Genomic DNA, 12,871 nt, shown 5'->3' on the forward strand with positions numbered 1-12,871 from the left:
CAAACTCTTGAAAGACATGGATATAGTTTCTTAATTGGTTTTTCACTTTCAATAACCTTATTGTGTTTGGTTGTTTTATTTTAAATTGTCTTTTGAGTTTCCCTAGTTCTGCATGTAGCCAGGGAGCTGTAATATTTTTATTCAGGCAGTTAATGGAACCCTAGGTTTGACTTCGGTTTGAACTCTCTATATAACCAACATCATGCTTCCCAGGTCTCCTCTCTTTCTATTCTTGAAAAACAAGCATATACTCAAGAGAATAAGGAATCAAAAGATGGTGTACAAAAGGTTTTTAGGATTAGCACTTGGGCTGCTCTTTGTTATGAATGCTATATGGGGCTCTTGTGCCTATGATTATCATGGTACCTATATTTCTTGCCATTTATTAAGCTTTGATGGAAAGAAAACATTACTAGAATTCATTTGATCTTTATTTGATTTTGTTTTGTAGATGGGGAAATGAAGAAAAAGGAGATTGTTGGGTTTGGAGAAAATACAGTGTCTGTTGATAAGGTAATTAAGCTTGTTGCCACCTATGTAATTTCTCTCTTATGATGGCCTATCGTTTCTTAACTCGAGCACTGTCACGCACAGGAACTTCTCAGTGGTTTCAGCACTGCTAGCACCAGGAAGATGGGCCTTGGAGGAAGGAAAATGGCAGTTCAGGAAGAGTCAAGGAGAGAAACTGAGAAAGAACAAGGACTTCATGGAAAAGCTTCAGAAGATAATTCAGGTGCAAACTACTCTAACGTCAAATGTGACTTTCAAGTAAAGGGATCGGATTTTAACGTAAGATGTAAAGATGGAGACAAAAAGAAATCTCCTAAAATGATCAAAGGGCCTGGTTTTTTTGCTTTTGGTGATGATTATAGAGGACCTAAGCAACACCCTCCCAAGCATAACTGACAGAAGCGCCGAAACCCTTTAGTTAATTAGATCCCTTTTTTCTGCAATATTCAGCTTGTAGGTATCCTAGCTAGGAGATATCATGTACAATTTTGATGCTTCAAGGAATACAATACAATCAATCCTTAATTAGGTTATGCTTGTCTTTAAGTTACAGTTTCACAGTGCATTAATTTCTTACTTGTAACCATGTGAAATTACAAATATTTGCTTAAAGCTTTGGTTCCAAGATTTTGGAAGCGGCCTGGGTTAGAACATGTTGAATATCTTGTTCATAGTTATCTCTGACTGCAGGGAAGAAGAATAATGCTTTAGACAAGTCTCGTATAGGATCACAAGATCAAATTAATAATCAGGTCTCCTTCTATCTCTCCTTCTCTTCGACACACATAAAATCTTGGTATATTTTAATGTAAGCTCTTTCAACTAATTAATTAACAATAACCTTTTGTTTTTCCCACAGCAGAAGGATATGAGCAATTTGGAGAGAGAGACGCTGTCTGCCAGATTGGGAACTCCAAGGACTGACCAGACAGTCCATCTCCCAAAGTCCAACTCCATGGATTCCAAAGCGTTGCCAACGAAAACCAGCTTGGAAAGTCCTTCAATGGCCGACATTGACCAGGAACCTCAAGGTAGTGCTACAGCTGATCCAAAAAGTGAAATGCAAAGGCTTCTTGATGCAACTAGAGAAATGGTCAACCTCATGAACAAAGATTACAGCACAAGACCTATCCGCAAGCCACCGATCAATAATAACGAGCCCATTCATTGAGCACAGGACAGGCTCACAATTTTGTCCCCATTAGGAAGTGAAGTCCTTTAACCAAATATAGCATCCAACCTCTTTGGTTTTGTTTTTAATGCATGGGTTATAAACGTACGTAGGGCACACTAGGAACATGGAAATATTGTTTGTTTAATTTTCTAACATCTGTAGAAGCGTATAAGTTGTGTACATTAATCACAATTGTATTTTATAATCTCTGTAATAATCTGGACCAGTACTTGTCTGATCATGTCTCTTGTCATGGAAATATTCAGAATAGAATGGTGATGCTTTCAACTAGCCGATTTGATTTATATTTGTATAAGTACTTGCTAGATATTCCCCATCACACAGAAAATTCAATTACCAATCGGTGTAGAACTTACATTTGTACAAGTTCTCTTAGAGTAGGAGAGCAAACCGATCTATCATTGATACAGGCCCCTGCTAAGACTGAATATGCAGTTTCAGTAAGGTGATAACCATCAAAAAAGTAGTGCTGGTTTGGATTAGGGCACGGTTTTAGCTCAGGAATGCAAGCAGAGGTCCCATTGGCCCAAGTTTTGCAGCATGGGTTGCTTGTGTCAAGTAATCCTGTATAAAAAACAGAACGTTTCTTAGCAGAGAAAATCACAGATCCAGTGAGCCAGCCATGGAAATAACTGAAGAGTACTCTACCATATTTAGAAGGATTGATGATTGCATCATAGCCTAGCCAATGAGCATGACCACGAACGAAAATGGAGTTGGGGAGAGTGGATGTCAGATTCTGAAGCATTCCAAGAAGATCATCGTTGAAGTAAGCAACAAGCTGGTTTGATTCTTCAACACATTTTCCACTATGTTTTTTTTTCCTTGTCATCGAGGGGGTGCAACCAATGGGTCCAATCTCATACATCACAACTTTCCTGGCTCCTAAACTGTGTAGTCTCTGTGTTGATAGAAGATAGATATATGTAAATATTTAGACAATTTGTTTAAACCCGGATCCTTAGTTCCAAATCTTCTTTTCGTTTTCAAAAGCAAACATCTCTCTGTGTGTTCAACCACAATACCAAAAAAGAGAGTGTTTTAAAAATATAAAAACAACATCTGCACATCAAATTAAATCGATTTTCCATGCACCGAGGGATTTACCCGGAATTGTGCTGATAGTTTATCGAGAAGGTGTTGAGCAAATGCTTGAGGAGAGTAAAGTTTGCTTGTGTCATATGCATTGAGCTTCAGGTAGTTGCTCATGTAGTCATTACTGCCAATGCAAACTACAAAAATAGACTTCGACAAGTGCTCCGATTGCTCCTTTGGCCTTCCTTTGAAGTGCTTTGGCAAGCTTGACTTAACTGTATGCTGAAATAAATCAATCTGATCATCCAAACTCAAGCATTTTCCCTGAAAATTGACACCAATCAAAATGGGTGATTAATAATTAATTAACTTATTAATTATAGTAAGCAACCTTTTCTTTTTCTCTCTTTTTTTTCACACAAAATTAACAAGGTACTTTTGCTCATTAATTGATACTAAATTCCAAATTTAACTTCATTCACGACAATAAAATTAGTAAATACTAAACTCCTAATTATATAATTTTATCAATGAAAGTAAATCTGATTTTTATATTGGTGATATGTTAAATAATACAAAGAGGATTACAAATAGAATAAAACATGTATATTTTTTTTTTGCATATATTTTTTATTTGTGAAGTCATTGGTAAATTTATTAACAATTAACTTATCAATATATTAAAAATTATCAATGAATGTTTTTTTTGATAAACAATATCTGTTTGTTTGTGATCTTGTTAGTATAAAATAATTATAAACAGATTATTAATATAAATACTAATAAAATTTTTTGTTGATAAAACTGTTAAAACTAATAGTGATTAAAGACAAAGTGAAGAGGTTTTTTTTTCCTCACATAAATTACATTAAACCCATTTAACCATATATAGTAGTTAAACTCACATTCACCTTGTAGATTAACGATAAAACACTCAAGACTCAAAACTTAACCCGATTCAGGTTTAAAATTGAACTAGATAAAATCCTATTAACTCATCTAAGGTTTTAAGAACACAGTTCGCATGAATAAACCGTATTAGAACTTAGGCATATAAACATTAAAAAAATATTTTTAAAATTATAATAAAAATGATAGATATAATACTACTATAAATCATTTAACATAAACTAAACTCGCATCTTCAGCTTATTAATTAACACCGATCTTGATGCCTGCCGATGTCACATGCACTTTTATTAATATTTTTTCTTTCTATTTACAGTTCTGAAATTGAATTGATATGGCTGTACGCGTAGTGTCTTAATTTCTAAGGAAATAATCATATTAGCATATACTTTGACGATTGTGGGAGGATATGCAAAACTGCATCTTCTTGCACGTAAATCCTTTTTATTAATTTTAAATTCAATTATAGAATTATATCATAAGACTCTCAATTAAAGAATCTGAAGCGGCATGTGACCCTGTTTTCTTAAATGTAAGCACGTAATTAATGTTGTTAATGTGGTCTTAAGCTACAAGCAACGATATCTTAGCTTCGAGGCAGATATCACAGCTAGCTGGAGCCAAAAAGAAAAGAGAAAACAAAAGGTAATCTCTGGAATTATATATCTCTTGATGTCCTACAGATGAACACTTGAAGGCTATCATGCACTTATATGATTAGAGTGATGCGACATCCAATAATTCGTCGTTAATTATTTGTCAATGTTAAAGGATAAAATAATTATCCATATACTTAGTTGCAAGGATTATATATATAGAGAGAACAAGAACAATCATCGAAGGAAGATCCTCAGGTTTAACAAAAAAATAAAATAAACAACGACGTGGGAATAGATTAATTGAGTTAGTTAATATCTTACCAAAAACTGTCCAGTTTCAGGAAGAATGCCACAAGATGCTGACGCGTAATTCAAACCAGTAACCGGTGTGGATATCCGGATGCTTATAGACGGCGGAGGATACGGCAGCCCCAGAAATTCAGCTACAAAACGAGTTTCAACAATGAGCATATACACATGTCAGTGGCTATAAAACTTAAAATGAACTTATTTTCTGTGGTGCATGTTCTTGCCAGAACGTGTAACGTAAGAAAATAGCAAAATACCTATAAAATCTGGAACCAATCTACCATTACTGAATCTTCCTGTATCTCCTCTGACAAAATCAACACCATAAGGCTTGAAATTAGCCTTCGAAACGGTTGGCAAGAGATTGTTATTGCCGCTATCGAACAACGAATCGCCGAAGACGAACAGTGCCGGTGCAAGAGGTGCACCGCAGGCCAAAGAGATGAAATGAAGGAGCCCAACAGAGAAGACGAACAGTGTAAAACCCATCACTTTAATATTCTCCATGTTCGTGTTGCAGAACTAGACCGGAGATAAATCTGTGAAGACCGGATAATTAAGGGTGTCTGCAACAAGGTGCTCAGAAAACCCTTCAAGACGTTTTCCTTTATAGAGGGATTGGCCGCTTGGAATAATGTGAACGGGATTAGACATTGGTATGGAAACTAGAACACAAAAATGTAACTGATATTCAATGGCGAATTGGCGATACTTATTAAATATTTCTCCAAAACATATCTATCTAGTTATTAATTGAAAATAGAATTCTGTGTTCCCATATCTTAGCATCTACCTGTATCAAATATTATCTTTAAAAGAAATTAAGTATTTTGTTGGGTTTATTATGTCTGAAATTGACATTTATCTAATCTTTTAAATTCAATCTAAAATTATTTTAAAAATATATTTATTTTATGTTTTTGCTTCATTTTTCTAGCTAAATATATTTGTCTTTTTTTTTTTATTATTTCAAAAGAAATTATTTATTATTGTGATAGCTTTTATTTTTTTTGCTCGTAGAAAAAAACTGTTTCGTTAGTCATATAAGTTTTGCCTTTTCTAATAGGCCTATATACATATATAGGTTGTGCTTGGTTCAACGGTTAAACCACTGTTTTGATAATTTTTTTAGTATTTTTAAATTATTTTAATGTAGTGATATTAAAAATAAATTTTTTAAAAAAATAATATGTTTAATGCATTTTCAAGTCAAAAACACTTTAAAAAATAATCTCTATCATTATCCCAAATAGCTCTATAATTATGTTTTAAACCTTAATTTGTTAGAAGTTAGAATAATTTGTTTTCTATACCAAAAGCATAATTACTATTTATTTTATATGTAAAAATTAAATTTATTATAGTTATAATCAAGTATATATTTTAAAATTTTTATTTTTAAAATATAATTAAAAGCATTTTTCTCAAAACTAATTTTTTAAAAAATATACCCGCAAAAGCTACATGACTGCTCAGGGTTTTGATCTTCACTACCGGCCTTGTATTATTAGGGAGTGCTGATCATAGCAGCAATTAATGCCATTTTTGAAACGTCTGGTTTCATACGATAAAGCTGGCCACCATTCCATATAAATATGAGTTGATTAGAATGTAGTCCCTTTAGTTTATTATAACTAATTAGTCAGTCCCTACAGTATTAAAAGTAATTATAAGGTCCTTTGACCAATGTTAACCATCGTTAATATAGTATTTTTTTCAAAAATACCTGTTTTCCCCTAATCAAGTATTGTCATCTCACCTACTTTTCGTTTCTTTTTTCAATTTCTCAAAAAATCAAATTAAATTAAGAAATAATATGCATTTGACAGAAGGACTAAGTTATAAGTGGGTTCAAGATCAGAAGGATGAAAGGGTAGTTCTTGAAACTACAAGGACTAAATATTTTTCTATAGAAACTGATATTATTTTTCTTGGGCCCCTAGTGTGAAAGCCGGAGGTTCGGCATGAAATGCATGAGTTGACTAAGGAAGGTGGCTGGGACCGTGTCAAGTCTGTGTCAGCAGTCCATTCGGGTTTTTTGCAAGAAAGAAATTGAGCCCTTTTTTTTAATTTTATTTTTAAAATAACCCATAGATTTATCAAAAACTTTTTTTTTTGACACTATATGGAAAATAAAATATAAATTCAGATAATAAACTTGAATGGTAAAATCATAAGTAATTATATATTGATAATTCTAGTTAAGAAATTAAATTACATGAAAATCTGATAAAATAAGTAAATAATATTATAATCAATAAGTGATCTAAATAAAACGGGAGAGATAAATAGTGTGAATTAATATACTAATGAAAAGGAGAAATAAAAAGTATTATAAAAAAATTCTCAATATAAAGAAATCACTGAAAGATAAGAAGCACACATAAACCTAATAACAACCTGATTATTCCTATCACAATAACTCTTGATAGGCCTCTTTTGGGATGTAATCTAATGAGTTTAAAGTACTAATTAACTAATATAAATTCAATAATGAAATAAACTCCTAAACAATATCTAATGCGCTAGAAAAAATTCAAATTAAAAATAATTATTTAAAAATAAATAAATAAAAATAATAATAGAAAATTTCATGTTAAAATTCCTCTATATAGCCTGAATCTTTAATTTTTGTGTATTCTTGGCAGATTTGAGTCCTGATTTCAAACATATCATTCTCTTCTAATTTCAAACATGTTGTTCTATCTCGTTTTGAATAAATTATTGGGCCTACGATATATAGTTGGAAAGTTTCAGATATTTAGTTTCTATCTCAACTTTAATCGAAGCAAAATTCCATCGTTAACTCTAAATTTGGCTCAAATAGTACACAAAGGTATTGTTTGACATATTTGATAATATTAGTTTACTAAATTTGACCCTTTGAAATATTATGTTTCCTAACTCCATTTTACTTTAAATTTATAACTATATATTTCTATGTATATAATATTTCCCTGTAAATGTTAATTTTATCCAATATACAGTTTAAATGATATGTTTAATCTCACAAAAATAATCAGTGGATATTTTAAGGTCAAATTTGAACTTGACCTGATTCATATCATAAATTTAATAAACACTTAAAATCAGACTAGGCTTACTGAGTTTATCAATTTTACTGATTTCGAGTTTTTAATTTGATTTAACACGTTAGACACATATTGATTAACTTGTGATTTTAAATATATTAGCACAGAGTATTTAGTTTTTTCTTTCTTTCCGTTTAGAAATCTAATTCTATCACCAGCTAGCTATACCATTATAAAAAGTTTCAAATCAAAATTATAACAATAGCTAAAAGGAGTCAGTGTTTTACTGTGGATTGCACTGTGCAATCCACAGTAAAACACTGACTCCTTTAACACTGATGCTTTAAGTGTGTTTTGTTATGTTTTTTTATTTTTGTTTTTTTTGTTTTTTTTTAGGTTGTATTTTTTTATGCAGGCTTCTTTCTTTCTTTGTTTTTTTTTTTTTTCTTTTAACAAAATTTGTAGGTGGGTTTTTTTTAAGTTGTATTATTTTTTTATGCCTTTTGGGATTTTTTTTCCTTCTTTGTTTTTTTTTTCTTTTAACAAAAATTTTTTTGTTTAATTTAGTTTATTAATGTTAAATTTTCTTATTTAGTTATCAGATTTTCATGACATGTTTTCCGGATTTAATGGCTTAACCTGATTTGACAAGTTAACCTATAATTTTTTTTTTGCCTTTTATTCTTTTTAATTAATTTTTTTTAGTTTAATTTGTTAATGTTAAATTTCTTTCTATTTATTTATTAGACTTTCATGACACATATCCCGAATTTCACGGGTTAACATGGTTTCACAGGTGAACCCAGTTAATTCTGGGTTGACCCATCAATTTTTTTTTTCATAATTTTTTTGTTTAATTTAGTTTGTTAATGTTATTTTTTTTATTTAATTATCAGACTTTCATGACATAGATCCTGGGTTTAACGGATTAACATGGTTTGACGAATTAACCCGGAATTGTTTTTTGATTTTTTTTTAATTAATTTTTTTTGTTTAGTTCAGTTTATTAATGTTCACTTTTTTTGTTATTTAGTTACCAGACATTCATGACACGGATCCCAGGTTTAACGGGTTAACTTGGTTTGACGAGTTAACTTGAAATTTTTTTATTACTTTTTTTTTCTTTTTAATTATTTTTTTTTTGTTTAGTTTATTTTGTTAATGTTAAATTTCTTTCTATTTAGTTTTTTTTCTTCTTAGAAGTTTTTTTTTTCTTTTTAATTAATTTAGTTTATTAATATTAAATTTTTTTTCTAAGTAGTTCTCGGCTAATACCTTTAGTTTTTCCTTTTGTTTTTATGCCTTTGACAGTGGACTGCACAGTGCAGTCCACAATGAAAATGTTGATGCCTTTTGTTTTTTTTTTTTTAATTAATTTTTTTTTTAATTTAAAGTATTAATGTTAAATGTTTTGCTATTTAGTTATCAAACTTTAATGACATGGATTCTGGGTTTGACAGGTTAACCTAATTTGACGAGTTAACCTAGTTAATTTTGGGCTAACCCATTAATTTGTTTTTTTCTTTTTAATTATCAAACTTTCACAATGCGAATTTAAGGTATGACGGGTTAACCTGGTTTGAAGGGTTAACCCAATTAATTCAGATTTTTTTTCTTTTTTTTCCTTAATTCTTTTTTTCCTGTTGGTTTTTTTTCTTTGATTTTTTTTTCTTTTTAACTAATCTATTTAATTATCACACTTTTATAATACAACCTTGCAGCCATACCCACGCCCAATGCTATTAGGTATGGTATTGCAGTCCAGACATTTTTATGCTAAGGGTTAACCCAAGTTTAATGTTATTATTAATATTATAAATATTACTCTTGGATCAGGCGTTGCAACTAAACTTAAGACTCTTGAGTATAACTTTGCAAAAAAACCTAATACTTTCAGATCTTGACTTTTTTTAAATACAAAAAATAATTGACTCGTGGCATCGCGCGGGGCATGTAACTAGTTACTACTAAATTCAATCAACATTTTTTTTCTTAAAACATCATTCATTATTATAGCAAGCACTGCTTTTATTTCAAAATAATTATGACAAAACTAAAATGATGGCTTGTGTTAAATGATTAAAAACTTGAGTTGTTATATGATTTTTCATTAAAATTTGATTCGTGTTAAAATACTTTATAGGTAGAAGAATAAGAAAAAACAGAAGAAAGTTAGCAGAAATAGAATTAATAGAAAATACTAAATATAAGAAGAGAGTTAGCTTAAAAAAATGTAGAAAATATGATAGATATATAAGGAGATAAAAATTAAAAATAGGGTTTCATGCCAACTTAAGAAAAAAGATGAGTGGATAAACATCAACTATTGGATAGGCTTTAAGAAAATCCAATAATAAATCTGGTTTTAGAAGTGCAGTAGCTTTTGTTTATAAATATGTTTTAAAATGTTATTTATCTTGAAACAGTTATTAAATTAATTTTTATTTTTAGTGTTTTTAATAATTTTAAAGTGCTAATATTAAAAATAAAAAAAAATTAATTTTTTTAAATATATTTTTAAATAAAAAATATTTTTTAAAAACCATACATATATGCAAAACGTGATTTCGGTGGCCTTTCCCAATAATTTGATAGCATAAAAGAAAAGTGATTTCTCTCTCCGTTTTTTTCCCCTCTCCTTAGCTATCATATTCAAATTTCATGTTTAGCAACAATAATATATTTCTACATAAAGCACACATCATTTAATTAGATTTAGAGCATGTTTGAAAATATAAATTAACCCATATTTCTAAAAAAATTATTTTTTTTTTATATATTTTAGATTATTTTGATGTGCTGATCTTAAAAATAATTTTTTTAAAAATAAAAATATATTATTTTGATATATTTCAATATAAAAAATATTTTGAAAAGCAATTACAGTCATATTTCTAAGCCTAAAATTTTAAAAAGTTTTATTCTAGAGCTTTATGCCTAGTGCCCAAGCCGTGGTTTTAACAATGTTCCTCGATTGAAAATTCAAATTAAATGAATTAGATTAAGTCAAAATTAAAAAAAATAATGAAGTTAATTTCCATGACAAATTTATTGTGATTCCCTCACATTACACAATTGAAGCACGGTGGAAGACTCATATGCTGCCCAAAGAAGATGGACTTTCCTCATGAAACACGCGTAAAGGACTTTTTCCTTGTTCTTTCAATTTAGTTCCTTGATTTTTAAAATCTCTTTGATTCAACCATAGATTATTTTTCATATTTGTTATTTTTTTCTTTCAATTTAATCCTTCGATTTAGTCCTAGATTTTTTAAATTTATTTTTTAAGTTTTTTATTTATTTTATTTTTCAACATTAAATTGATTGATAATTTATTTATTTTCATTTTGCTTTTCTATAAGGTTATCGCGATGTCAAACAAATGTTCTGACATTGGATCGATGATTAATTTTATAATTGTCTATTTTTTTAACATTTAGTTACATAAAAAATGGTTTAGGAAAAAAGCCAAGTTATTAAACTTTGTAGAGCCAATGACCTAGTTTATGGGTTTAACGAGGTAACTTAGGTGGCCTAGTTCGCAGGTTTGGCAGGGTATTTTTTTTCTTTTTGTTTTTAATTGAACTCGATTTTATGATTGTCAATTTTTTATCATATAGTTAAAAAAATATAGTTTCAAAAAAAAACCATATTATTAAACTGTAGTCCACGGACTTGCTTGTGAGTTTAACAGGTTTAACTTTTTTTTTTTTAATTTTATTTTTTATTTTATTTTTCAGTATTAAATTGATTAGGAATTTAATTTCATAAATTGTTTCATTTCACTTTCTATAAAGTTACTATATATATATATATTTGTTTTTTAATCTCAATATTAGATTGGTGTTTGATTTTGTAATTATCTATTTTTGTTAACATATAGTTAAAAAATAGTTATTAATTTTAGTGAAGTCCATGACTCAGCTTACGGATTTGATATGTTCACCACTTACCTAATTCACAAGTTTGTGATAGGGTTTATCCACCAAATCCAATATGTCTTTTTTTAATGGTTTTTGGTCCTTTAATTTTTTTAATTGTTTTTTTTTTGTTTTATCCCTCAATATTGGATTGGTTGAGAAATAAATTTCATAATTTATTTTTGTTTATTTTCTATAGAGTTATCATAATTTTAAATAAACATCTATTTTAAGTTTGGTGGTCGATTTTGCAAGCATATGTTTATATATATATAAACATATGCTTGCAAAATCGACCACCAAACTTAAAATAGATGTTTATTTAAAATTATGATAACTCTATAGAAAGTAAACAAAAATAAATTATGAAATATATATATATATATATATATATATTAAGTAAAAACTTTTTACAAAAAAAATAAAATTATTAAACCCAATGCAGTCTATGATCTAATTTGTGAGGTGATTGAGATCAATTTAATCTGGCGTCATTTTAATATATATTTTTTAAAATTGTAATCTTAAAGGTTTTTTTCTTAAAAAAACTAAGTTATATTTTTATTGGTTATCTAGATTGTTTTTAAATCCATAAAATTAATTGAATCATTTTAGATCAATTTTTATATAATTTAATTGAAAATTTAAGTTAAACAAAAAGTTATATCAAGAGATTTTAAAATTTATCGCTTAATAAGTTAATAATATTGATAAAAAATTCTTACTTTTAATATTATTTTATATTTTAAAAAATTAATATAACCTGCTGCTGTTGAGAAGCGCATAGAAAGGCCTTGTAGCTAATACATGAGATAGGTGCGGGTGGGTCAACGTCCCAAAACTAAGTAATCAGTTCGAACCCAAACAAGTATAAAAATGGAAATAATAGACTCGTTTGTTTGCTGAAAAATAATTTTTTTTTGAAAAATAAATTTTAAAAAAGTAAATTATTTTTTAATATTTGGTAGTGTAATGAAAAATAAATTGGAAAAATTTTTTCTAGTGTTTGATTATGTCATGGAAAATGAGTTAGAAAATAACTTATTAATCTTTTTTTTTTTCAAGTTTATTAAAATAATGAGGAACAAATCTTACAAATTAAAAAGTTGAATGATAATAAATTGAAAAAAATATAATTTTATAAATTATCTCAAATAAAATAAATAATAATCAATATAATAGAGATCAAATCTAAAATATATATATATATATATATATATAAATAAAAGATGAAGAAATTAAAATAATAATAATTAATATTTCATAAATTATTTCAAATAAAATAAGTAACAATCAAAAGAATAAAGACCAAATTTGATACATAAAAAATTTCAATAAAAAAATAATAAGGGAAAAGCAAAT

General features: G+C 28.4%; 2 protein-coding genes across 2 annotated transcripts; one reads left to right on the forward strand and one right to left on the reverse strand.

Annotated features, from left to right (window-relative positions):
- The first annotated feature begins 234 nt into the window (after positions 1-234).
- On the forward strand, positions 235-1,980 carry LOC118055134 (uncharacterized). The gene is made up of 5 exons (XM_035066951.2): positions 235-362; positions 452-513; positions 595-733; positions 1,201-1,262; positions 1,370-1,980. Exons 1-5 carry the CDS (start codon positions 275-277, stop codon positions 1,679-1,681), a joined length of 663 nt encoding a protein of 220 aa, XP_034922842.2. The 5' UTR covers positions 235-274; the 3' UTR covers positions 1,682-1,980.
- Position 1,981: 1 nt separating this feature from the next.
- LOC118055135 (GDSL esterase/lipase 7) lies at positions 1,982-5,188 on the reverse strand. The gene is made up of 5 exons (XM_035066952.2): positions 4,815-5,188; positions 4,570-4,691; positions 2,813-3,064; positions 2,354-2,606; positions 1,982-2,269 (listed from the first exon to the last, which is right to left on the reverse strand). The coding sequence occupies exons 1-5, from the start codon at positions 5,062-5,064 to the stop codon at positions 2,058-2,060; spliced, it is 1,089 nt and encodes a 362-aa protein (XP_034922843.1). The 5' UTR covers positions 5,065-5,188; the 3' UTR covers positions 1,982-2,057.
- Positions 5,189-12,871: the final 7,683 nt, after the last annotated feature.

This window comes from Populus alba, chromosome 4, assembly GCF_005239225.2.
Source record: "Populus alba chromosome 4, ASM523922v2, whole genome shotgun sequence".
Lineage (NCBI taxonomy): Eukaryota > Viridiplantae > Streptophyta > Magnoliopsida > Malpighiales > Salicaceae > Populus > Populus alba.